This window comes from Myotis davidii, unplaced genomic scaffold (genome assembly GCF_000327345.1).
Source record: "Myotis davidii unplaced genomic scaffold, ASM32734v1 scaffold18, whole genome shotgun sequence".
Taxonomy (NCBI): domain Eukaryota; kingdom Metazoa; phylum Chordata; class Mammalia; order Chiroptera; family Vespertilionidae; genus Myotis; species Myotis davidii.
The window spans coordinates 8,535,081-8,561,367 of NW_006292696.1; the positions used below are offsets into that span (position 1 = coordinate 8,535,081).

Below are 26,287 nucleotides of genomic sequence, written 5' to 3' on the forward strand. Positions count from 1 at the left end.
CTGTTTATTTATATTAGTACCTTGTTAGCAAAAAATGACTGCCTGAATATCCTGGTGGTGGTTCGGTTACAGAGGGGAGTTTCTGGGGCCTGTATCATTTACATAGTGTTCTCAAGAAACGGAATTGTCTATGATAGTAGCTATACTAATGGTAGCTATAATTTGTTAAGCATTTATAATGTGCCAGCTGCTTGAGCTAAAATGTTACTTGTGTTTTCATTTAATCTTCACAACACACCTTATGAAACAAATACTGTTAGCATCCTTTGTAAGAGAACCGAGTTCAGAGTGGTAAAGTAACTGGCTCAAGATCACCCATCTAATAAATGGCAGAATTGATTCTCAAACCCAGATTTGTTTGATGCCAAAGAAAATATAATATAGAATTTAATAACAAAATTAGCTGGTTTCTTACAAAGCCAATACTAATAAAATGTACACCTTCCTGCTTCTTTGCCTCTGGACCCCCTCCTCTTGGTGTCCTCCATATATCCTTCTGATCTCATGAGCAAGGTCCTTTGAAGAGTTACCATAATATTGGCTTTGGTGTGCGGTAGGCAGCTAGGCATGTGGGAGGGAACCAATCCATGTGTCTATCTTACATCAGCGCTTCTCTCTCTCCCCCCCCCCCATCTCCTTCCCCTCTCCCTTCCACTCTCTCTAAAAATCAATGGAAAAATTATCCTCGTGTGAGGATTAATAACAACAAAAGACCTGTAGTTTAGCCTCTGAGGAGCTCACTTGCTGAACAGGTTATGATAGATTGGTAATGGGCCGAGATATTAAATCTATTGGTTTTAATATGCATGGGTTAGCTTTTGTGCTAGTGTATGCCACCAGTAGAGGAGGATAAAGGGCAAAAATGAGTCAAGTTCATAAACTACCTCAGCAGAAATGACTCGGAAAATTAAATCAAGTGCTATTTGATGACATTAGGGAAATGATTTTCCAGAAAGTGAATGCTTGGTTCATTTTCCATATCACTGGTGTAGACTTTAGAAAAATATGTATGTTTAAATGGTAGCAATTCTCTGATGCCTTAATATAATTTGCCCTGATAGTACAGTGAATTTTCTAGTGTTGTTGGTTTGACAGTTGAGTGGTTTGGCTCAAGTGTTATACATAGTCTGCACCCCATTTCCAATTTGCAAAACTTTTTGTCTCTCCTGGCTAGGAAATCACATTTTAAGTTCTAGAAATATTTAAAATTTTTATTGCCTATCAATTATATATTCTAAACAGCACATACTTTTAAACTTTAAAAAAATTCAATATAATTTACATATAGTGAAACTGTTTATGTTTTGTCCTGTACAGTTCATTGAGTTTTGACAGCTGTATGTAACTCACACCCCTATTAAGAAAGAGAACATTTCTGCCTGGCTGGTGTGGCTCAGTGGTTGAGTGTTGATCTATACACTAGGATAGTGATGGAGAACCTTTTGAGCTCGGCATGTCAGCATTTTGAAAAACCCTAACTTAACTCTGGTGCCGTGTCACATACAGAAATTTTTTGATATTTACAACCATAGTAAAACAAAGACTTATATTTTTGATATTTATTTTATATATTTAAATGCCATTTAACAAAGAAAAATCAACCAAAAAAATGAGTTCACCATCACTGCACTAGGAGGTCCCTAGTTCCATTCCTGGTCTGGGAATGCCCAGGTTGCAGGCTCAATCCCCGGCCAGGGGTGTGCGGGAGGCAGCTGATCAGTGTTTCTATCTTTCTCTCCCTCTCCCTTTCTCTATCAACATCAATAAAAACTTTTTTTTTTTAAAGAATATTTCCATTATGCCAGAAACTCCCTTTATGTGCTTGACCATTCATTCCTTCTCCCAGCCCCCACCAACCAAGGGAACCACTGTTCTGGTTCCTATCCCATGGGTTGGTTTTTCCTGTTCCAGAGTTTTGTATAAATATAATCACTTTTAAAAAACAAACATTTTATATACTTTATATCATCCCATATGTTTTCATAGCTTAATTTTAAAATTTATAACAGTATCTCCTAGAAATAATATGCTAGTGATAGCCATTATTTTATAGAAATGTAAACCATTAACTTCACTGTAAGAACACAACCTATGAGAGTGCAGACAGCCTTTAGCTAACTGTAGTACTACTGTTAGCTATTTTTTACGCTGTTTTGATAAATATCTTTGTGAAATAATTATTAGGAAACCAGCAAAACAGTTGAAGAAATGTCTCTTTGCTTGCTGCACATAGGTTAGGTTTTATAGGTCATTGGGAACAGGATATCTTTAAACTTGATTCTTAAAATGGACGAATTTCAGATAATTCAACAACAAAAATAAGCATAAATGGCCCAAAAATGTGAAAAGACTTTAATAACGTATATGTAAATTAAACATGTCTCATGTATTAGATGAGAACATTGATCTCATATTGACAAGAAGAGGATATAGGAACTCATGTTGGGAGTTAATATTGCTACATCATTTTTATGGGATATAGGTATCATATTTTATATGAACTTAGACCAGGGCTATCAATAGACCCTTCTGCAATGATGGGAATGTTCTATTTTTACACTGTCCAGTACGGTTGCCACTGGCCATCGGCTACCGCATTTTAACAGTCATCTGACCAATGTCATCCAATAAATTTAATTAAAAAGTAACAGTCATCTGGCTGAGCACTTGAAATGTGGCTAGTACAGCTGAAAAACTGAGTTTTCCAATTTTTTATTTTAATTAAAATAGTCACATGTGGCTAGTGAATACCATATTGGACAGCACAGCTTTAAACCTCTGATTCTCTTCTTGTCATTTATTTTAAGGAAGTTATTAGAGATATGAACAGATGTTTATAGAAAGATGTGTTGCAGCATCATAATTTTGGAAAACTAGAAATGTTAAATAGAGGGTATCACTTTAAATGTTTTTGCATATTTATGCAGTATGTACAATGAAGTCATTAAGAAGGAGCCAAATCTTAGAAATGACATGGAAAAATGCCTGTAATATAGTGTTAAATGAATTAAGTAGGGGTGATAATATGATTTGTAATAAATATATATTTGGTTATTGTCCAGTTCTTGGCACCGAGTACCTAAAACCCTTGGAATTTCCAAAGTGATAAGAGATAAAGGTGTATTTTATTCTTAGCAAGCCCCTTTCAACCACACCTAAGTTCATGTTAACAGGTGACTTTTAGAAAATCCCTAAGGATGAAGTCTGATTGTCAGTTTGGAGCTTTCAGTGCCACCCACCCCTACCTCTTGAAAGGGAAAAGGGGCTGGAGTTTGAGTTAATGACTGATGACCCAAGATTTGGTCAGTCATTCTTACCCAATGAAGCCTCCATTAAAAATAAAAAAAAAATGGGGTTCAGAAAACTGAGTTGATAAACACATGGAAGTGCTGGAAGGGTGACACACTCAGGAGCATATACTAGTATGTTCCCCTTCCCACATATCTTGCTCTATGCATCTCTTCATCTGACTCTTCCTGAGTTACATCCTTTATAATAAACCAGTTATGTAGTAAGGAAATTGTTTCCCTGAGTTCTGTGAGCCACTCTAGCAAATTAATTGAAACTGAGGATTAGGTCATGGGAACCTCCAATTTAGAGCCAGACGGTCAAAAGCAGAGGTCATATCCTGGTCTTAAAGTTAGCATCTTAAGTGGGTGTGGAGTGGGGTCAGTCTTGTGGGGACTGAGCCCCTTAACCTGTGGGATCTGCTGCTGTTTCCAAGTAGGTAGTGTCAGAGTTGAGTTAAATTGTAGGACATCAGCTGGTGGTCCTCATAGAGTTGGAGTTACCCAGGGTGGGAGAAACGCTAGTCACAGAAGTGTTCAGTGTGAGTACTGAGCGTAGAGGAGACACAAGGAAGGTGTTAGGTCTTAGGACATCAGTGATGGTTCATTTTAATTAAAGACCTATGTGAAAATATGCTTATACATGAACATTTGGAAGTATATACACCAAATTAGGAAAAATGGGTAGCTTTGAGGGGTCTGATTTGGGGGTTTTAACATAGTTTTGCAATAGTTACTTTTTATAGTCAGCATGTGTTACATTTATAATCAACAACAAAAGTTATTCCATTTTGAGAATGTAAATAAAAATTGATTCTTGACAACCAAGATGGACTTTTTACTGAAAGCACATAAAACTAACGTTTGAGGATTTGAGAAAGAAGTGCTATCATAACATCTGTATTTTGTTGAATGTCTCTCTTGGGCAGAATTATCAATAGCCAAAGTCTGAGGCGCCCAGCTGACTCAGGCAGTAGAGCATGAGGCTCTTAACCATTTGTATGCCATACGTGTCTATAGACACGAGTGGTGGGCCTTTTTTAATTCAAAATATCGTAGCAGTTAACTGGTTAATAGCCTAAGTCTGTTATTCAAGCTGACTCGACTTGACCGATGGCTGAGAAGATAATCTAGGCTCAAGAGTGTGAGTTCTCAGCAGAATTCATAAACCAAGAGGAATTAAGGAAGAGGAAGGCAGTTATGATTTGGTAAAACAGGCAAAATCTCTTAAGGAAAGCACTTGTGAATGTGTGTGTTTATTTCAGCTACAAATTTTAACTGTGAAAACCTAAATGTAGGCATGATGACCCAGAGGAATGGGATTTTAGCTGACATTTGCGATGTAGTAGATCTGTGAAGCAAATAAGTGATTCTGGAAGGCTTGGCTGAGGTAAAGGATAGATCTGGTAGGAGATGAGAATTATTGCTATAATCTTATGACACAAGAAGCTTATCGTACTGGGACCTATAGGATATACTGTATTGTGGTGGTATTGATCCTGCAAGAGACTCGCCTTTTATCGACTACTTATCACAATGAAGTTCTTAGGCCTCAGTGGGGGTTTCCTGGGTAATTCATATGCACACTAACAATTTCAGGACCACAGTCATGGGACCTTGCACATACATAGTCTTCCTTCGTTAAATAGCTGTTGAATGGACCATATGGTTGTCTTTCTCATGAGGGCCAGTAATTGGTCTTACAAGTTATAGAGATTTTTATCTCATTCATTCAAGAAATATTTGCATTTCTCCACATGCCAGGCATTGTTTGAGGTCCATAGGGATACAATGGTGAAAAAGATGGAGAGGGTTTCTTTTCACTCATAAGTATATTTCTAGTTGGGAGGTATGAAAAAGATATGATGAAGTGATGAAGGGTAGGGAGGGTTGGGAGGATGGGAAGGACTATTCCAGATCAGGAAAGGCCAATCTGGGGAAGGGGCATTTCAGCAGAAACTTGGAGGGAAAAAGGAGTCAGATGTGTTAACAAACATGTAAAGGCTCTAAGGTAACTATTAGCTTGGTATACCCTTGGCATGCAAGGAATTAAAGAGCCAGGCCAGTTAGCTGGAGTAGTGATTGAGGAGGAGGGTGAGGTGATGAAGGCTTGACAGAGTATTGGGGGTACTCACTATGGAACACTGAGTCGTGATAAGGAATTTCAAACTTATTCCAATAGGAAACAGATGGATAAGCCAGAGTAGAGATGAAGTTAATCTGTAAGCAAAATGCAGATTTAGTCATTTTCATGGGTTTGCTCCATAATGCCAGTTGCTATGTGTTCATTTACACATAGTAGATACATACATAGATCCATGTAAGTAAAGGATACAAAAGTCTTATTTGGTGAACATGGACCCAGAGCGCATGGCTTCTGGGATTGTAAAACATTTTCCTTAGGCTCTGGGAAAGTAAAGGATTATTCTTTCCTTTAAGGCTGTTTTATTTTTAACCAGGAACCATTATTGCAGTATTGGTTTAGAACAGACGTTTTATATCCATCCTTTTCCTCCTCTCATTTTCCCTAAATCCTATGGTACTTGATCCTTCTGAATTCCATGTTTCTACTACCTTACCTCATTGCATTATTTTTATAATGTTATCAGTGCTGTTAGAGTGGCGTGTTTGCAGAGAACATTCTCCTGGTTGGTTTTCTATAGTGGCCTGCATATTTTGTTAACCTCATAGGGAAATCTTTCTGATTTATGTTTCCCTTTTATTTCATTTCTAATGGGATTTCTTTGGAACTAAGATTGTCTTATTTATTAATTTCTTAGAGTTGACCAGTATTAGGTTTATGAATGCTATTGACAAATGATTAAATGAAATCCTAGAATTTAAGAACTGAAGGGACCTTAGATTTCTGTTCCTGAGTTTAAACCAGGAGAAATAAGGCTTGTTTACTCCAAGACATTTGGAAGTTAATGTCTTTAGATTACCTGCTGATGGAAGAGGTAAAGTGTCCTTCAGTGCTTCTCAAACTTTATTGTGCCTAAGAATCACAGGAAACTTTGTAACCGTGCAAAGCCTTGAGAAGTGTCTGAGACCACAGGCTGGTGGGGTGGCAGCCAGATATCTCCTTTGTCAGCAAGCACCCCCAAGTCATTTTGATATTGGGAGAACTGTGGCCACACTTGGGAGCCAGAGAGCCAGGTTGATACAGATGACTAAACTTCCAGAGCGAAGTAATGACCTAACCGGTATATTGACTGCATCCAACATCAGAAGAATAGTTTACTAATAGGATTTTTTTCTTTTAATCCACATATGTGCTCAGTGTCTAAAGAGGACTTATTGGGTAGAATTTAAGCAATACCAAAATAAGGAAATTTATTTCTATTAATTGAGGTTTTGGAAATAGAATTTTTCTGAGTTAAAAAACAAGGGAATATTTCCAGGATTAATTCCTCATAGATCACTTATCTCTCCTCAGCAGAATAAGACAATGAGAGTCAGGTTCCCACTGCAGCTTAAATCCAGAGACCCTCCCTCCAGGCTTCCTGGAGGGCTTCATTTGTGGAAAAAACAAATGTGTATTTGGAAAGCAACTGATGTCCAATTTCAAAGAAAACAAGACTTGAGCATTTGTTTATTTTTTAATGGTGAAGAATTCCCTTTCGGAATAATTTGTGGGGCTGGTGTCCTTGCAGTTTCAGTGTATAGTTTTCTCATCCCACCTAGATTGGACTCAAGCAGAAAGTTGTTGCATGTGCCTCCATTTTCCAGCCCTTTAACCAGTATGTATTTTTTTTCAACCCTTCCTTTACCGCAGTGATTCTCAACTTTCTGGCCCTTTAAATACAGTTCCTCATGTTGTGACCCAACCATAAAATTATTTTTGTTGCTACTTCATAACTGTAATGTTGCTACTACTGTTATGAATCGTAATGTAAGTATCTGATATGCAGGATGGTCTTAGGCGACCCCTGTGAAAGGGTCATTTGACTGCCAAAGGGGTCGCGACCCACAGGTTGAGAACCGCTGCTTTACCTAGATGTGATTGGTCTCTGGGTGACTATGCTGGACTTAAACGTTTCATTTGTAGCTGTTACTTTACAAAGCTGCAGGGGGCAGCAGAAAGCTGCTGATAGATTTACAATATGGAAATTGCTGGTGTGAACCTCTTGGCTTTCTCCCTGTTGTCTGTTAAATACATGCTCACTGCAGGATTATTTAAGAGAATATTTTAAAATAAATTTAATGATCTTCCTTAGAATGCAGACTAAAAAATGTCTCTAATTTGGGAATTCAATTCTGCCTCAAAGGTTATTTTTAAATATATATAAAAGTGATAAAAGGCATATAAACTTGTAAGCTCCAAGTTTACGATGAGTGAGGAGTACAGAGCCCAGTAAAGTTCTTTAAGTCAGTTGTATTCACTGACCTAAAGCATGCAGACAGACCCAGGCAGAGGCCCATGTAGATCCTGGAAGTGGACTGGGAAGATGTAGGCAGGAACTCCTGGAGCATGGTCTGAAAAGGGCCCATGGGAGGAAGATTGTGGTCAGAAGGCCTTCACAGAGGCCCCTCTTGCCCAGGTCTAAGGAGTGTGCAGCGTTTTACAACCCATGAAACTATTTAAGCGTTAAGTACCATTCCAAAATTTTTTTGAGTGCTTTTATTATCTTACAATTAAAAACATTTTTTGAAGCAGAATTGAATTTCCAAAGAAGAGAAATTATGTACAGTCTGCATTCAAAGGAAGATCATGTGTGAAGTGAAAGGTGGTCCTGGAGAGGAGGTAGATTTTGTGCTAGACTAGGAAAATTTGGTTTGGACAGTCAGGGGAAGATATGGAAGAGAGACAAGTGCATTGTTTGAATAAACAAAAGAATTGAATGAAAATTAAGCATGGTGAGTTTTGAGAGACAACAAAGAAATCAGTCTGTCTAGAAGAGAGGACTTGTACAGGGTAGCAGGAGGTGAAGTTGAGTAGGTTGCAATAGAAGTTTGATGTAGTATAAAGAACAAGTGATTTCTGAATCTTGATTGCTTACCTGTAAAATTGATAGTTAAATACTTCCATGCCCTCCTCTTAGGATTGTCTTAAAAGCAAATGAGTCATGTATGTGATAGCAGATTTTAAGCAGTGAGATGCTATACTAGTGTATGTTGTACTGAACTTTAAATACCAGGCTGAAAAGTTTGAAGTTGTGGTAATAACTGTTGAAATAAACTGCATTTATCAAGGGCATTGTCTTTTTGGGGTTTTCCTTGACAGTTCCTGTGATGATTGTACAGTGCAGACTGATGTCATTATTTCCCCTGAGTTTTCAGTGATGGGGATGAGTGAGGAGTACAGAGCCCTGTAAAGTTCTTTGATTCCCACTGTTATGGAATGGAATTCTAGAGCAGATGTTTCTCTGTGAGGCCTCTCTGGAATGTGTTAAAAGGCATTGTTGAGCCCTGTAAGAGTCTCCTAACTGCATTAGACCAGAGTTTGGACTGATTTGCACCTGATTATGCTGAAGAATATCAGCAGTCATTTATGTGTGACTGCCCCTGGCACTTAGCATGTTAAATAAGACTTAACACTATAAAATCTGTCCTTGGATTCCAGTACCATTACACAGTATGCATGCCATCCTTCGGGAAAAGACTGTTCCAGCAGCAGAATAGACCCTAGTCTTTGTACTGGAATCAAGTTAGTCTCTTGGCACCGCTGGGAAATGGTGCAGCTTTCTCTTCAGAGTGCTATTTTTAGCTGTTTCCAAGGAGATGTTCAGCATGATATTGATAATTGCATTAATCCTCACTTTACACAATCTGTGGAAGCAGCGGCTTCTTTCCAGTGTTTACTGCTTAATTGGTCACTGAGTTGTGATTGGTCAGCCAAAAAAATGAAATGCCTTCCTGAGAATAATGGCCATAGAAATATGTTATGGAGCCCTTCTGCCAGTTCAACTCTTGGTGCTAGTTATAAAGACTCCGTGAGCTTTTCTTGGGCTGGCTGCTCAGGTTGGCCTTTAATCAGTAATTCCTTCTGGGCGTGCCTTGCCCATTGGGGTCTTAATGTTCTAAATTTACTAAAGAATGATTAAACTCTTAACACACATGCACTCACACTCACTTTACAAGAGCCTGACCTGGTAGGCTGAGTGATTCATCAGTAGTCAGAACATTCCTGATGAGTTGGCACTTGAGAACAGATTTAGATCAAAAAGTAGCTACAAATTAAAGTAGAAGAGATAGAAATTTCTTAAAAGATGGACATTAAACTCTGTTAACTTGAATTGCCCTTCTCTAAAGAATTTGTGGTTTTGAAATAACTTAAAAAATATATTTAAAAAGGAAGACCTATGTAATACTTTCAATAATAAAGATTAAAAGAAAAATCTTATATAATAAAGATGTAATATGCAAATTAACCCTCACACTATCACAAGATGGCTGCCTTTGATCAGGCCAGCAGGGGGTTAGTGAGGGATGACCTAACGACTGAACAGCAGACTGCATGGGGCGACCAGGCCGGCAGGGGGGGGGGCAGTTGGGGACCACCAGGCCAGCAGGAGGGGCAGTTGGGGGCAACCAGGCAGGCAGGCATGTGAGCAATTAGGAGCCAGTCAGACATCCCCAAAGGGTCCCAGATTGGAAAGGGTGCAGGCTGGGCTGAGGGGACACCCCCCCCATCACCACTACCCCGTGCATGAATTTCATGCCCCAGGCCTCTAGTAAATAAATAATCTATTTAAGACCTGTGGTGCATTTATTCATGAGAACGTATCTTCTCTTTTAACTTGTTACCTTGCATTGATATATTTTCTAATGTGAAACCAACTTTTCATTTCACTGTTAGAACTTTATTGGACAATGATATATGGTGTGTGTATGTGTGTGTTAAAATTAATGGACTGAATTTGCTAATAATTATAGGGCTTTATTTTAACCTTAATTGAAATTATTTCATAATTTTAAAATTAAATTTGTTGTGGTAACATTGGTTAATAATATTATATAAACTAGAGGCCCAGTGCACAAAATTCATGCGGGGGGGGGGGTGCAGGTGTGCCAGCCTGGTCATCCCTAACTGCCCTCCTCTGCTGGCCCGATTGCCCCTAACTGCCCTCCCCTGCTGGTCTGGTCACCCCCAACTGCCCTCCCTTGCAGGGCTGGTCCCCCCCAACTGCCCTCCCCTGCAGGCCATCTTGTGTCCACATGGGGGCGGCCGTCTTATGTATTGGAGTGATGGTCAATTTGCATATTACTCTTTTATTAGATAGGATGTTATATTTCAGATGTACAACATTTAATTCAACATCTGTATACTCTTGCATGCTTACCCCCAAAGTCTAGTGTCCTTCCCTTACCATACATTTTGCCCCCTTTCCTCACTTTGCCCTCCCCCTACCTCTCTTCCCTTCTGGTAACTAGCATTCCGTTGTCTGTAAGTATGAGTTTATTTTTGTTTTGTTTGTTCATTTGTTGCTTTTTGTTTTATATCCCACATGAGTCCATCTGACTTATTTCAGTTAGCATAATACTCTAAGATGCATCCATGTTGTTGCAGATGGCAATGTTTCATCTTTTTTATGGCTCAATAGTAGTCATTATATGTATGTACCACATCTTCTTTATCCAGTCATCCATCGATGGACACTTAGGTTGTTTTCATGTCTTGGCTATTATAAGTGTTGCAGTGAACATAGAGGTACATGAATAAATGTTTTCAAATTTGGGGGATAGATCCCAGAAGCTTGCTGGGTCATATTGTAGTTCTGTTCTTGGTTTTTTTTTTTTTTTAAAGAATCTTCATGTTGTTTTCCATAGAAGCTGCACCAGTTTACACCAGCAGTGTAAGAGGGTTTTTTCTCCACATCCTCTCCAGCACTTGTTTTTGTCTTTTTGATAATAGCCATTCTAACAGATGTGAGGTGATATCTCATTGTGGTTTTGATTTGTATTTCCCTAATAACTAATGATGAACATCTTTTCATATATCTGTTGGCCATCTGTATATCTTCCTTGGAAAAATGTCTGTTCGGGTTCTCTTAATGAAAATTTGGCGGGGGGCGGGGGGGTTGCCATTAAGTTGTATGAGCTTTTAAAAATATATTTTGGATATCAACCCTTATCTGATACATGATTTGCAGATATTTTCTCCCATTCAGTAGATTGCCTTTTCATTTTTGTTGACGATTTCCTGTGCTGTGCAGAAGCTTTTAAGTTTGATGTAGACCCACTTATTTATTTTGGCTTTTGTTGTGTTTGCTTTTGATGTCAGATTCAGAAAATCAACACCAAGATCTTTCGTATGTGGCTATACAGTTTTCCCAACACCATTTATTGAAGATACAGTCCTTTCTCCACTGTATAGTCGTGGTTCCTTTGTCATAAATTAATTGACCATGTATGCTTGGGTTTATTTCTGGTCTCTGCTCTGTTCCATTGACCTATGTGTGTGTTTCTATGCTGGGTCCATACTGTCTTAATTGTTAAAACTTTGTAAAAGAGTTTGAAATCAGATAGTGAAATGCCTCCAGCTTTGTTCTTTCTCAAGGTTGTTTTAGCTATTCAGGGTTGATATAACTCTTAACTAGATTTATTATGGAGTTTTCTTGGCTTACGCATCCAACCCCCCTTCATACTTGGAGGAATTTTTCTGTTTGTAATCTTGAGTGACAGTACTCAATGTCCCTCACTCCATTGTGTGAGAGCCAAGGCATGTAACATACACTTGGCTCATTTGATGCCGCTGATCCAGACTTTGAATCTGGGTGGAGCAAAGAAAGAGGAATGGTTAGGATTCATTTGCTGCTATTACAAGCCTGTCTTGTCCAGACTCTTCAGCTAAAGGACACTTAGTGTCTTCTTACTTCTTGACTTAACTGAGCTGCCTTGATTCCTATCTGTTTTCTACGCTTATATTTGAGTCCCATCACCACCCCCCATTTTATTTTTTTCCTACTTCCTTAGAATAGCCCTTCAGATATATCTTAAAATGAATTATTGAATCTGCTGTGCATCTGGCACATAGTAGAGACCATAAATATTAAATTCAGTGTATACCTACCGTTTAGTCTCTTTATTGAGGTTCATCAAGTGCTCTATTTCATCCGGAGTATAACAACAACAAGGCATTCGGGAAGCACGCAGCAGCATATTTACAAATCTCCAGAGACATAACAGTTTCACTTTGGTTTCTAATCTTAAGAGTATCAGTTATTTAGGCTCCAGGCTTCTCTTGTAAGTGAAATGTCCTGCTGTGTTTCCTGCCTTTGGAATTTTTATTTAGTCAGAAGACTCAAGAATGAAGGAGATTTTATTTTAAAAAACAAACAAACAAAAAAACACACTGTCAGAAGGCAGCAAGTGGGGGGCTACTTCTGCTGGTTCTGCTTGTGTTCCCCGATGATCGGGGCTGGAAGCACAGAGACTCAGCCTGTGTCGTCTTTGCTCTGCCGAGTAACATTCACTTGGCCTTTGAGTTTGATGGGTGCTCTGCCATCCGTGTGAATTTCTGAGTTGTTAGAAGAAGCTAAGAAAAGGGAGATTTGTTTATCTGGGTCTCTTCAAATTTCCTCCTGTTAGCCTGCTGGCAGCATACTGCCCTGACCCTGCAGGTGAGGCATGCCCCCCACAATGCACTCTGCCATCATACCTGTGTCTCCTTCATGACACAAACCACAGTTGTAGCTAAGTAAGTATTAAATTACTTGTTTTACAGAAAAATCATAGCTCATATTTAGTGAACACTTATTTGCTAGGCATTGTATTGGGAGCCTTATGTACATCATCACATTAGTCCATAAAAGTGTTAAAGCCTCATTTCTTAGATGAAGAAAGTAAGGCTCAGGAAGATCCAGAAGTCGTCCAAGATCATGCGATTCATAAACACCAGATCCGGATTTTGAATTTACAGTGGTGTGTATACCAGTGGATGTGTTGCTTAGTTTCAGTATGCATAAATAGAAATTAAATGCTACCTGAATTATCATTCTGTGCAAAAGATAGAAGCGTAAGAAACCTACGGTTTGCATTTTAAACACAATCAAGAATGTGTTGGTTGCCGGGGCCGGTTTGGCTCAGTGGATAGAGCGTCGGCCTGCGGACTGAGGGGTCCCGGGTTCGATTCCAGTCAAGGGCATGTGCCTGGGTTGCGGGCACATCCCCAGTGGGAGATGTGCGGGAGGCGGCTGATCGATGTTTCTCTCTCATCGATGTTTCTGGCTCTCTATCTCTCTCCCTTCCTCTCTGTAAAGGATCAATAAAATATATTTAAAAAAAAAAAAAGAATGTGTTGGTGATTAGCCACGTAGTTATGTGTTTTTTTCTATATCTGTTGGAGATTTAGATAGAACTGACCCAATTTTCAAAAGTTACTTGCTCGCCAGGCCGGCATGGCTCAGTGGTTGAGCATTGACCTTTGAACCAGGAGGTCACAGGTTCGATTCCCGGTCCGGGCACACGCCCACGTTGCAGGCTTGATCCCCAGTGTGGGGCATGTAGAAGGCAGCTGATTGATGATTCTCTCTCATCATTGATGTTTCTATCTCCCTCTCCCTCTCCCTCTCCTTTCCTCACTGAAATATAAATATAAATACACACACACACACACATACACACACTCTTTTTTAAAAGTCAAGTTGCTGCCTATTAAATAGGCTGATATGTAAAGAAAGCTGACCTTTTGGTTCACTTACAATAATATTGTGACAAATTCTGTCAATCTCTGGTCTCTTTTAGAAAAGAAGAGAAGAGAGCACTAGACTGAAGGAGGAGGGCAATGAGCAATTTAAGAAAGGAGGTAAGAGAACAGTTTCAGCACTGATGTCTTCTCACTCTTCTTTTTCTTTCGTAGAGTCTGGAGAAAGCCCCAAAGAACATTTGGAAACAACTAGCAAATAAACTGCTTTCAATACATTCTGCCTTCCAGCATTTACAATATTGTTTTTAACCAGGTTCAAATTGTTCTCAGCTGACAGTGACCAGTTACCATGTGTCTCTTGACACAGGCATAGTTCTTCTTTTCTATAATCCAATCTCTATAAATCCAGAAATTAGGAGGAAAACTCTTCAGCTGTGGCTTTGGAGATCTCTAACCTGGAATGTTAACAGGCTCTTTGCTGCACTGCTGCAAAACCAGGGCCCCATTCCTCACTTTGAATAGCCTATAAAAACCAGCCGCGGGCTCTGGCAGGGCCCAGGGAGGAATCCTGCTTGTACTTGGGCTGCGCTTTCATGTGCCTTTTTCTTTGGATGCTGTAAGCAGAGAGGTGCTCTTCATGTCCTTCTGGGTTTCCTCCATAGGCTTAGGAATAAGTCGGGCTCATTCCGATACTTTGGGCAACTGTTTGATCTTATGATAGCCTTTGCCACATCGTAAAGGGTAGATGCTTTAAAAATCTAGGAGTAGTAACATCTCTCCCTAGTTATTTTTAGGTTTAAAAATTTGTTTCTTATATCCTGGTTTAATCAGTCATCACTTCTGTTGTTCTAAGAGAACTAATGGTTCTGATTTTGAAGACTTATCTCTTTGTATTTTAGTATTAAGTATTTCTAACCTGAGAAAGGTGTGAATAGACAATTTTCCTTTAGGACCCTGATTATTCTGTCTGGCAATGAGTATATAAATTTATTACCACTTTCTCTTTTAAGGTCTTTAGTCAACAGGCCATTAATCCCAGACTTCAGTCTCTTTCATCTGTCCAGTTCCCAGACCCCTCTCAAAGCTCCTTACTAAATTGATAAGCCATATGGAAGCTGAACATTTGGAGTGTTCTGTTGGAGACCTTTGTCCTGTGACTGGAAGGCTATGCACTCTGAGATCCTATGGAAGACAGTCTATCAGGAATAAAATAATAACCTCTCACCTTTTACCTTATCCTCAGATTACATAGAAGCTGAACGTTCTTACAGCCATGCCCTTCAAATGTGCCCATCCTGCTTCCAGAAAGACAGGTCAATTCTGTTTTCAAATAGAGCTGCTGCAAGGATGAAACAGGTATGTGACATTTTGTGGAAAGTGGCTACTGTGTTTGGACAGGTTCAAACCTCGGACTAATGAGAGGGCACAGTCCTCTCATGGCCACGTGCAAGTCCCAGCTTGGAGGGCAAAGCGCTCCCAGCACAGTTATAGCCAACAGCTATAGTTGTAAGCTTGAACCTATGGTCCGCACATGTGGCCCCATATGTCTGAGTGATGTGGGCTTGATAGAGTTCAGGTGCATGTAATTGAGTAGGATCGAAACACACGAGAATGTTGTAAACATCTTGACCACGCCCTTACTTTGTCTCGTGGCATTTGGCTATAAATTAAAGGCATGGCTTGCAGTCCGTGGCACTCTCGCTAGCTCTCCATCAGAGAGGACAGCGTCCCACCCAGACCCAGCTTTCTTCTCTAGTCTGTCTTTTCTCAATCCTTCAGCGTCCCCCTCAGGGTCACCGAACCTGGCGGAGCTGGCGTGGCACATAAGGCGCCCAACATGGGGCTGAGTATGCCATGGCCGTGCCGGCCCAGCACAACACTGACCTTTTCTTTTTTTAAGAAGCACACGGACTTGCAGTGTATTTGTAGGATAGCTTCTCTCCAAAAACTCACATAGGGCCTTAACGTTGGTGTCTCCCTTTTCCTGCTCATATATTTCCCTGATATAAAGGGCACAAGAAAGATAGAAACATATTTTTAAAGCTTGAGTCAGATTACTGTTAACATTCCACATTAAAGCGGCTGAGGGAACACTTTACAGAAAAAAGACTGGCAAAGTTTCCACCAAACTAGGGAAGGTTAATGAAGCAAAGACCTTAGTGGCGCGTGGCTTGGAATAGCTACAGCGGCTTGTTTTAGGCTCTGGGAGTCTAGATAAAGACCCGAGGGAAACACTGGTTAAAACTTGGGATTTCTAGATGCTTCTTCCAGAGGGTCTCATTTTCCTGTTGAAAGTATGACGTGGAGAGAAATGTCCACCAGTTGGAATGATTGGTGTCTTTAACAGCAAGATAGGAGTCAGGGAAAGTTCAGGAACATTTTGCATTTCTAAAGGCTCGAGAACCTGGTGTAGCAGGGTGAATGTAGAATAGAATGTAGTTGTATTTCTTTTGTACCATGTTGGTATTAAAAGTTAGATTTGTCTGATTTCCTATTTAGTTAACATAGATTTTGCTGGATTGAAATGAAAGGAGTTTTTAAAAAGCACTACACTTGTTTAACTATGGCTACTTGTGTCCAAAGCTCAAAGAGTGGGTTATGTAACATACCTGTATGCAACCGGAAGCAAGCCCTAGCTTGGGCAGAGTGGTCTTTTTATTTGTTTAGATCAGGTATCCATGTCACTTTCTCATTGACATTGCCTGAAATTCTCTAGTGCTGCTACCGAAGTCTCTTTGGATAACCAGGTATGCTGCCTAAAAGAACTGAGGAGGGAAATCCAGGATGGTTTAGTTGTGCAGAAAGATGTTGTTTTTTTAAAACCAGAACTTGGTTTGTTTTATTATTGGATTCAGTCTCCAAAGTGAAGTAGTTTGGGGTGATGCATGTGTCATTAGAGAATAATTGTAGAGTATATAAACAGACATATTAGGGGAAATAAAAATAATTAAGTGTATTTAAACATTACTCATTAATATATCCAGCATCAGTCAGAACTCACACCTAACTTGGAAAACTCTTCTATTTTGCTTTTGCTTCTTGGAGACATCTTGTCCCGTTCTCAGACTGGAAGTTGTCATTGCTAAATGGAATCGAGGGCACCTTCAGTGTCAAAGGAAATGCACCATGTCCATCTGGCTCCTGGGACTGGGATTCTTTGTTTCCCCAGTTGCCAAGTTATTGGTATTGCTAGGCTCGGGCTAGTATAATCACCTGGTTCTGAGTTAGGGCAATGTGTGGTCTTTGTCACATGCGAGGAGAACGCAGGAGAGTTGCTCTGTGACCATTTCCTTTACAAAAGATAGGTTTGCCAGTGGGGTGGGTGGGTGATTGTTTTGTTCTTTTAAGTTGCACTCTTTGATATGTTTAAGAAGATTCAAAAATTGGTAACTTGGAAATGTCCAGGATTAATGCATTTGAACAATTAAGGACCATATTCTGAGTTTATTCACGGAGGTGATGGGTTCACTGCTTTAAGAAGAATTTCTGAAAGGCAAGTTTGCAGGCTTAGCATCCCTGACTGAATGTGCCCGGCCAAGCTTTACATTTCATGTCTGGAGAGAGAAAAGGCAGGCGGTTGAGGGCAGAGTGTCAGGTCTGTGCCTGCCTCCACAAGAGAGACAGAGCCCTAAAAGAGCAGATTAAGTTTTTTGAAACTACATTCCTTATATATTATGTACTTCGACTTAAATATGTATATAGACTAATAGAAGTTATGGAAGTGTGGTAAAGAAGTTCTGATTTTTTTTTCCACATACCCCACTTTGCAGATTTTCACTCTAAGCAGCAGGCAACACCTGGGTCCCCTGAGCTGTTAGCAGACTCAGCCTGAAGCAGAGGATTCTGCAGTAAAAGGCCACTGTTCCCGGTCCGCAAAGGCGTCAACTGTTCCTAAGACGCACTGCAGCTTAATAAGGCTTACTTAGGGGCACAAAGAATACCATCACAGCAGATGTGCACATCAGTTGTAAAGAGCCACTCCTTTTCAGAACTTTAAGATATGAAATTGTGAGTCCTGGATTTATAGAAAGCTAATATATTGGGGAAATACTGACTTATACAAAGTTACACAGATTTCTTTACTACAAGACTTCTGTGAACTTTTAATATGTGAATTGCTGTGAACATTAGAAGAGATATAATGCCTTGTTTTCCAGATGACTCTGGAACCTTCTGTGTTTATTGTGGGTAAAAGGCACCTGACAAAAAATTGACTGTTACAGCCCTAGCTGATTTGGCTCAGTGGATAGAGCATCGGCTTGCGAACTTAGGGGTTCTGCATTCGATTCCAGTCACGGGCACATACCCAGATTGTGGGCTCGATCCCCAGTAGGGGGCATGCAGGAGGCAACTGATCAATGATTCTCTCTCATCATTGATGTTTCTATCTCTCTCTCCCTTCTCCTTTCCTCTCCGAAATCAACAAAAATATATATATTTTTAAAAATTGACCGTTTTGCCGAAACCGGTTTGGCTCAGTGGATAGAGCGTCAGCCTGCGGACTGAAGGGTCCCAGGTTCGATTCCGGTCAGGGGCATGTACCTGGGTTTGCGGGCACATCCCCAGTAGGAGGTGTGCAGGAGGTGGCTGATCGATGTTTCTCTCTCATCGATGTTTCTGACTCTCTCTCTCTCCCTTCCTCTCTGTAAAAAAATCAATAAAATAAAAAAAAAATTGACCGTTTTAACCTTTTAAAGCATATAGTTTAGTTCTATTAAATACATTTATAAATCTTATGCAACTGTGTCACCATCTGGTACCAGAACTTTCTCATGGCCCCAGGAAGACACCCTGCACCCATTCAGCCTTCACTCCCCATCCTGGAACTGTTTTTAATTAAATCCTAAAATTCAATTTGGTAGACATTGCTCTAAAATAGTCTACAAAATATTTAGTATTTGCTACAGTAGCTATTACAGAATTGTTGAACATTTATTTGAACTAACATTTCTGTAATATTGTAGAATACTAATTGGGGGAAATAGACATTTTAGAACTGGGGAGTTAAATAGCAGGTTGGTGTCAGAGCTGGAACAAGAGTCAGGTTCATTCGACATTGGTCTTCTGTCCGCTGTGCCATGCTTTTCGATTCAGCAGCTCAGTCAGTGAGGGGTCTCATTTGGTAGGTTGTTGTGTATCTTTGTTTCATCAGTGGATACGTTGAGGTTTTAACTGAGACTGCATGACAAGCCACACTGTGTTGTTGTAGACATACCATTTGTATACTTTCTAGAAGATCCTACTTTGGGTCAGCTAGCCAAAGAAGAGGGTTATTAATTCAGTTATCCATATTTTAGTCATTGCCCTGTTTATTGATCACAAAGTTTTCTCAGTATCAGCATTTTGACGTAAAGCATTGTGCAAATCAAATACATCCATGACAACAGTCTTTAAGATATTTAGGAAGAAGCTACTTGAATATTTTGTTAGCAGAAGACTTTCAAGTCACCATATTTGAATTTTAGTTTGGAAGTAAGTTGCATGTTTTTGTATGCTTTCTTTGAAGAGCATTCTGTATCCCCATAAGCAATTATTAATGATCAGCTTTTTCACTGAGCCTTTGGACCATTAAGACAGAACCAGGGTGACACGTATTAATGTTATATTTCCTTTTAGGACAAGAAAGAGATGGCCATCAGTGACTGCAGCAAAGGTACAACTTTTTGGTCTTGTTACCTGTTAACATTAAGAGCCTCACCTCAGCTAGACCAGCAGAGAGAGGCTCTGGGTCGGGTGTGCACCTGTACCTGCCCGCTTCCTCTGAGGCCTTTAAAGAAGCAGCTTTGTGGTTTAGCCCTTCTCAGCGGTATTATGTTGTAGTCACCGTAGTGTAAGTGTGCTCTTGAATGGATAGTTGAGTCCGTTTATCTTGGCTTATAAATAAATATGTGAAGAAAAATTCAGAGCTACCTTGGCAGCAGAATGTGCTGGAACAGAATTTATGTCCTATAGTGTCCAAATTACTTTACTTTGAAATTGAAACAGAAGATCTTAGCTGCTATCAGGGCATCTGGATCTGTGTGTTTGGAGGCTGGGGGAGTAAGGGGCAGTTTCTGTTGGGAATTGGTACTCTTCACATGTAATAATTCTTCTAAACCTACTTGCCATCATTTTAATTACCCTTTCAGGTTCCACACACTGAATCAAGACTTTGCCACTTTTTATCTGAGTTCTATCAGGGTTTTTCCATCCCACCAACTTAGAGACACCTAGACTTAGGATGACTGTTGTTTTGTTTTCAAAAAATTTTTGATGGGCGTTTTTCTTACCTTTCTAATCAGCTCGGTATGGAGAACATACGTAATCACTTTCCCTTGCATCTTACTACTCATGGGTTTACTAGCTAATTATTACTCTTCGTAATTTGTATTTTTGTTTGTTTTCCTCTCTTTAGATAATAATTTCTTTGAGAAAACCATAGGGTTAGAAAGAACCTTATGCTGTCTAGTCCAACTCTCATAGTAAGCATGAGTTCTCTCTTCTGTTTTTGTTTTTCCTTTACATTAATTCATCATCCTCTCTACTGGGGCTTTCTTTTCTTTGTATTTTATATTTCTTTTTAGTATCTGAATTAAACTATGCTACATTAGAATGTAGCTAACTACTTCTGATCTATTACTATCTTGGGCTGGAACTAATTCTGAATGTAGTTTTGTTTGGAAGAAGGAATTTAACCTTAATCTGAGTGTGATATGTGGCTTTGAAAAATTTAAATTAGGAACAAACTGCTGATTTTCAGAGTTCCTTTCTCTGTAACCAAATGATGAGAAAAGTGTAAGCTTGGTTAGCAGGATGTACACTGGACAACAGTCATTTCCAGCTGCGATCCAAAGAGGAGGAGCCATGTCAGGAAAATGAGAGGAAGGGGAAGACAGTGTTTTCCAGATTTGTGTTTGGATTTGGTTAAACCAGTATCCATGAGAAATAATATTTTGTGACACATGAGAATTATATGAAGGTCGGATCTCAGCGTCAGTAAGTAAAGGTTTATGGGAACACACCAGCCTTGTTTGCTCAGGCACTGTCTGGTTGCTTCATGCTACAATAGCAGAGTTGAGTAGTTGTGACAGATTGTCCTGCAAAGCCTGAAATCTTTAGTCTTGCCCTTTCCAGAAAAAGCTTGCTGGCCCCAGGTATAGCCTTGGACAAATGGCTCTTCATTTCCAGTGGTTCTCAACCTTCCTAATGCCACGACCCTTTAATATAGTTCCTCATGTTGTGGTGACCCCCCCAACCATAAAATTATTTTCGTTGCTACTTCATAACTGTAATTTTGCTACTGTTATGAATCGTAATGTAAATATCTGATATGCTATATGTGTTTTTCCAATGGTTGCGACCCACAGGTTGAGAACCGCTGCTTTAGCCCCTGAATGATAGTTGATTAACCAGTTAATTGCCACGTGTCCAAAACAGAAACCATCCTGCTTGTGTCTATAGACTCTTACATCATACAAAGGGTTAAGAAACTTGATATGCCCAAGTATGTATAGGCCCTTTTCCTTCATGGTAACAATGACCCCTTCTCCTTTTACAGCCATTCAGCTAAACCCCAGTTACATCAGGGCCCTGCTGAGGAGAGCGGAGCTATATGAGAGCACCGACAAGCTCGATGAAGCCCTGGAAGACTACAAGACCATTCTAGAAAAAGACCCATCAGTGCACCAAGCCAGGGAAGCTTGTATGGTAAACCTCCTTTTCTTCTTTTCCTTGTGTTGCTACTCATTCTTGGGACACAACTGCATTCCGTTTCTATACTTTTGAGGAGCCTATCACAATATATGGGCAACAGAACTTGAAAGTGGTAGCCAGAGACTCACTATTAACCATTTAAACTCCATTCTCAGTGTGTTACCTGTATAAACCTTTCGTCTCTAGGGCAGACAGAAATCTTACTTCATTGTTGGACTGGGACAGTCTCGTGCACTGTAGTACAGTTCAGACCAAAGTGAGGCTTGGTGTTGTAGGTAAGGAAGGTCTGGTTTCCTGTCATCCTTTTTCTTATTCAGTCACCAAGTTTCTACTTATTGTCATAGCCCTAACACATTTGCAATTAAAGAGATCCTAAACCAGTGGTTCTCAACCTTCCTCATGCCCTGACCCTTTAATACAGTTCCTCATGTTGTGGTGACCCCCAACCATAAAATTATTTTCGTTGCTACTTCATAACTGTAATTTTGCTACTGTTATGAATCATCATGTAAATATCTGATATGCAGGATGTATTTTCATTGTTACAAATTGAACATAATTAAAGCATAGTGATTAATCACAAAAACAATATGTAATTATATATGTGTTCTCCAATGGTCTTAGGTGACCCCTGTGAAAGGGTCGTTTGACCCCCAAAGGGGTCGCGACCCACAAGTTGAGAACCGCTATCCTAAACTAACCTTCTTGTCTTTCTTAAAATGACTTCTAGTCTTATCCCCAACACTGCATTCCTTTTGCTTCTAGATGTTATAATTTTTTAAAAAAATATATATTTTTTGATTTCAGAGAGGAAGGGAGAGAGAAACATCAATGGTGAGAAAGAATCATTGATCGGCTGCCTTCTGCATGACCCACATTGGGGATCCAGCCCGCAGGTTTCCTGACCAGGAATCAAACCATGACTTCCTGGTTCATAGGTCAACACTCAATCACTGAGCCATGCCAACTGGGCTAGATGTTATAATATTTTCATGTCAGTTGTAAATTAGGTAAATGTTACTGCTTCCCCACTTTAAAAATAACTTCAGGTTTGTACTTTACCTTTAAAACCACTCTGTGATTGTCCCTAATGCATAGAGCAGCATATATTCTAAAGGATATACTACTGAATTGGATGTGCATATGTTATTACCCCATAATAATGGTGTTCAAATCAATTTGAGAAACCTGGTTTTAACTAAACAGCTCTCTTCACTGCCACCCTCTGCAGAGAGCCGTTCGGGTGGAGAGGCCTGTCTTGAGCCCCACCTGGGAGAACATGGGCCAGCAGACAGGAGGTGGGGATCTACAGACATGTTTTGTTTAAGCCAGCTTTTTGTTTCTTTTTTTAATTGAGGCCACTTGTCAACATTGAAAAATGGGAAGATTTGACTAGATAAAAATCAAAGCATACTCTTCTTGAAAATAAATAGGAAAGCCTGGGCAGTGTGGCTCAGTGGTTGAGTGTCGACTGATGATCCAGGAGGTCATAGTTCCATTCCCTGTCAGGGCACATGCCTGGGGTGTGGGCTCAATCCCCAGTGGGGGGCGTGCAGGAGGCAGCCGATCATTGATTCTCTCTCATCATTGGTGTTTCTATCTCTCCCTCTCCCTTCCTCTCTGAAATCAATAAAAATACATTTTTTTAAAAATTGGAAGATGTGTGCCGAAACCGGTTTGGCTCAGTGGATGATTCCCAGCCGTTCTGCTATCAGGGTCAATTTGCATATTACCCTTTTATTATATAGGACTAGAGGCCTCCCTTCCTCTCTGTAAAAAATCAATAAAATATATTTAAAAAAATAAAAAATAAAAATAAAAATTGGAAGATGTGGACATACCGGGTTCTTCTTGAACTCCTGCATGCACCATCTGGTTAGAGCTCTCCCATCCCACTGCTGGCCACACTGCTCCATACTGCCTTCTGCCGATTCCTTCACTTGTTTCTATTTCCTGTCTGCCCTGCTCTGCAGGATTTCTCACTTATCTCTTGGAACGATTATTCTACCGAGCAAACCTGAGAAGTGTTGACTGATCTTTTCGCATTAATATCCTAGGTGGTTTGATCTGTTTTTATACATACTTCCTTCCATAATAACAGATCTCTTATTTATCTAGAAATGGAGTAATGGGAGACAGCCTGGTTTGGATAATTAAAATACATAAGCAATTTGAAACCAGTTTTAATCCTTTATTTGACTCTTAACATATCTCTGAATGGTGGTAAGATCAACTAACTTTGACATGACGAAACGCAATACTTAAAACCTTGGCCAGATTCTTGGTAGCCTTTATCCTTGTCATATTAGCTTTAAGCCTTCTGTGAAAGGAAGCCTTTTATGCTAGTTTTTATATGTATCAATAATTTATTTTAATTCTTATAATAGTTATTACTGGAATCCCAGAGTACTTGGGGCCAATTACAGAGCTAAAAGGGACCAGAGGAGACTCTAATCTAGATCAGTGGTTCTCAGTTAGGAATGATCTGGTTCCCAGGGACGTTTGGCAGTGTCTGGAGACATTGTCATGACTGGAATGGTACTATTGACGTCTTAAGTGGGTAGAGACCAGGGTTGCTCTCAACATCCTACAGTGCACAAGACAACCCCCATAACAAAGAATGTCTTGGTCCAAAATGCCAATAGTGCCAAGGTTGAAAAACATCCATTATCGATCTGATTCTTTCTCAGTAAATTAGATTCTTTAAAGAAAGGACTTCAAGGTAAAAAATATATAAATGAGCAAAAATATTTAAAATCAGTAAATTAGATTCTTTAAAGAAAGGACTTCAAGGTAAAAAATATATAAATGAGCAAAAATATTTAAAATCAGTAAATTAGATTCTTTAAAGAAAGGACTTCAAGGTAAAAAATATATAAATGAGCAAAAATATTTAAAATATCACCCATAATCCCACCACCTAAGTATACCTACCATTGTAAAATTCTGGTAGGTATCCTTTCAGACATTTTTTTTTTGTATATGTTTGGTCACATCTTTATTGAGGTTTTCCTTGGGCCACTGTTGCCAAAAACTGGACATAGAGCAGTGAACCAAACAAAACTCCTATCTTCGTGTGGCTCACCCACAAACAAAGACTTGCTTTTTATTTTATATCACATATCTGTACTTTACCTTATCTCACATTCACATTTGTTTTTAATGTTTCTCAAATTCAGAATAAAGCTGAGGGATTTTTTACCAATCCCGGTTTCTCCTCTTTTCCCTCAGAGATTACCTAAGCAAATTGAAGAACGAAATGAAAGACTGAAGGAAGAGATGTTAGGTAAGTTTGCTTCCCTTATTTCTCTTGACCATAAGGATCTGGGAAGTGTGGGTCCCAGGGATAGCACCACAGTTTGAAACAACCTCTGGGCCTTTAATTTCAGCTCCATGGGGCTAGTGAGCTCTTAGCTGTTTTCACTCCAGGAGGAGCACTGTGGCTTACAGAGGGTGTCAGCTTTTCAAAACCCAAACTGCTTTTATTTTTCTTGAAAATTTCCCTGCCTATAAGAATGCAAACACAGTTCCCAAACTGGGATACCACCAACCTGTATTTCAGATCATGAGTGTCATGAAAACAGTTGAGTTTCTTCACTGAGTAAACAGCTTAAGGCTTTAAATTCATTAGGATGCAGTCACTACCAGCCAATACCATGGCAGAATTGAGGGAATTTCTGTTTTGAAAATGAACTGAGTCTCTTTGAGGAGATGTTCGTGAGAAGACAGGGATTAGGAGTAAACGGGGACGTGGGGAAAAGGCTGTGAGTGGAGGGCAGGGCAAATAGATTCTTTTGATCCATGTTTTAGTTAGTTCTCTTGTTTGCCAGATTTATAGTTGGAATCAGAGAAGCCCTCTCATGAACAGTCTAGACGCCCAGCATATTCTGCTTATAACCTGATGTTTCCCTACTCAAGGTCGAGTATAGGGTCTTCCTTACAAATATTTTCTAAATTTGTCACATGACTTATATTTAATATAATGCAATCACATGTGCCTAAAGGAAAAATCTTTTATAATAAATTGAGCTTGGCCTTTTATGAGCTGTCAGTGTTGGGACCCAGAGAATGAGAACAAATTTCCCTACTGACAGGAGAGCTGATTGAGAAGAGCCCGTTAGCCTAGGCCAGTGGTCAGCAAACTGCGGCTCGGCAAACCGCGGCTCGTGAGCCACACGCGGCTCTTTGGCCCCTTGAGTGTGGCTCTTCCACAAAATACCGACTTCTGCGCATGGGCCACAAAGTTTCAATTGCACTGTATGTGCATGCCCGCACGTGGAATTTTGTGGAAGAGCCACACTCAAGGGACCAAAGAGCCACACGTGGCTCGCGAGCTGCAGAAAACTAGTCAACAGAGCCAAATATCAACAGTACATGCTTTTGTTCTGGCCCTCCGGTCCAGTTTAAGAACCCATTGTGGCCCTCGAGTCAAAAAGTTTGCCCACCCCTGGGCTAGGCGATCCACAGCCCTCCGGCCCTGCTGGCTGGACACAGGCTCCAGGGAGAGCTGCTTCAGACTGGCAGTTTCTAGAGCCTTCCCCTGTTTCTCCCCAAAAGGCTTTCTCAATTTACTTCTTTAATTAAACTTTACACCATGTTTGAGCAGAAAAATTATTTTGGAGATTCTCTTTTGTCAAAAAAGAGCGTTTCTCTCCTAACACTGATGCTTTATTTTAGCCCCCACAAAAAGTAAGTGCATTTAGTTGAGCTAGACTTCCTG

At 39.9% G+C, this 26,287-nt stretch overlaps 1 protein-coding gene across 4 annotated transcripts in view; it reads left to right on the forward strand.

Annotated features, from left to right (window-relative positions):
* TTC1 (tetratricopeptide repeat domain 1) overlaps positions 1–26,287 on the forward strand; it is a 33,816-nt gene that overhangs the window by 2,862 nt on the left and 4,667 nt on the right. For all 4 annotated transcript variants that reach the window (XM_006766306.2, XM_006766308.2, XM_006766307.2 and 1 more), the window contains exons 3-7: positions 13,974–14,034; positions 15,119–15,231; positions 19,492–19,528; positions 21,413–21,561; positions 24,799–24,853. In XM_006766306.2, the coding sequence (XP_006766369.1) occupies positions 13,974–14,034; positions 15,119–15,231; positions 19,492–19,528; positions 21,413–21,561; positions 24,799–24,853 (415 nt within the window). The remainder of the gene's footprint in view (positions 1–13,973; positions 14,035–15,118; positions 15,232–19,491; positions 19,529–21,412; positions 21,562–24,798; positions 24,854–26,287) is intronic.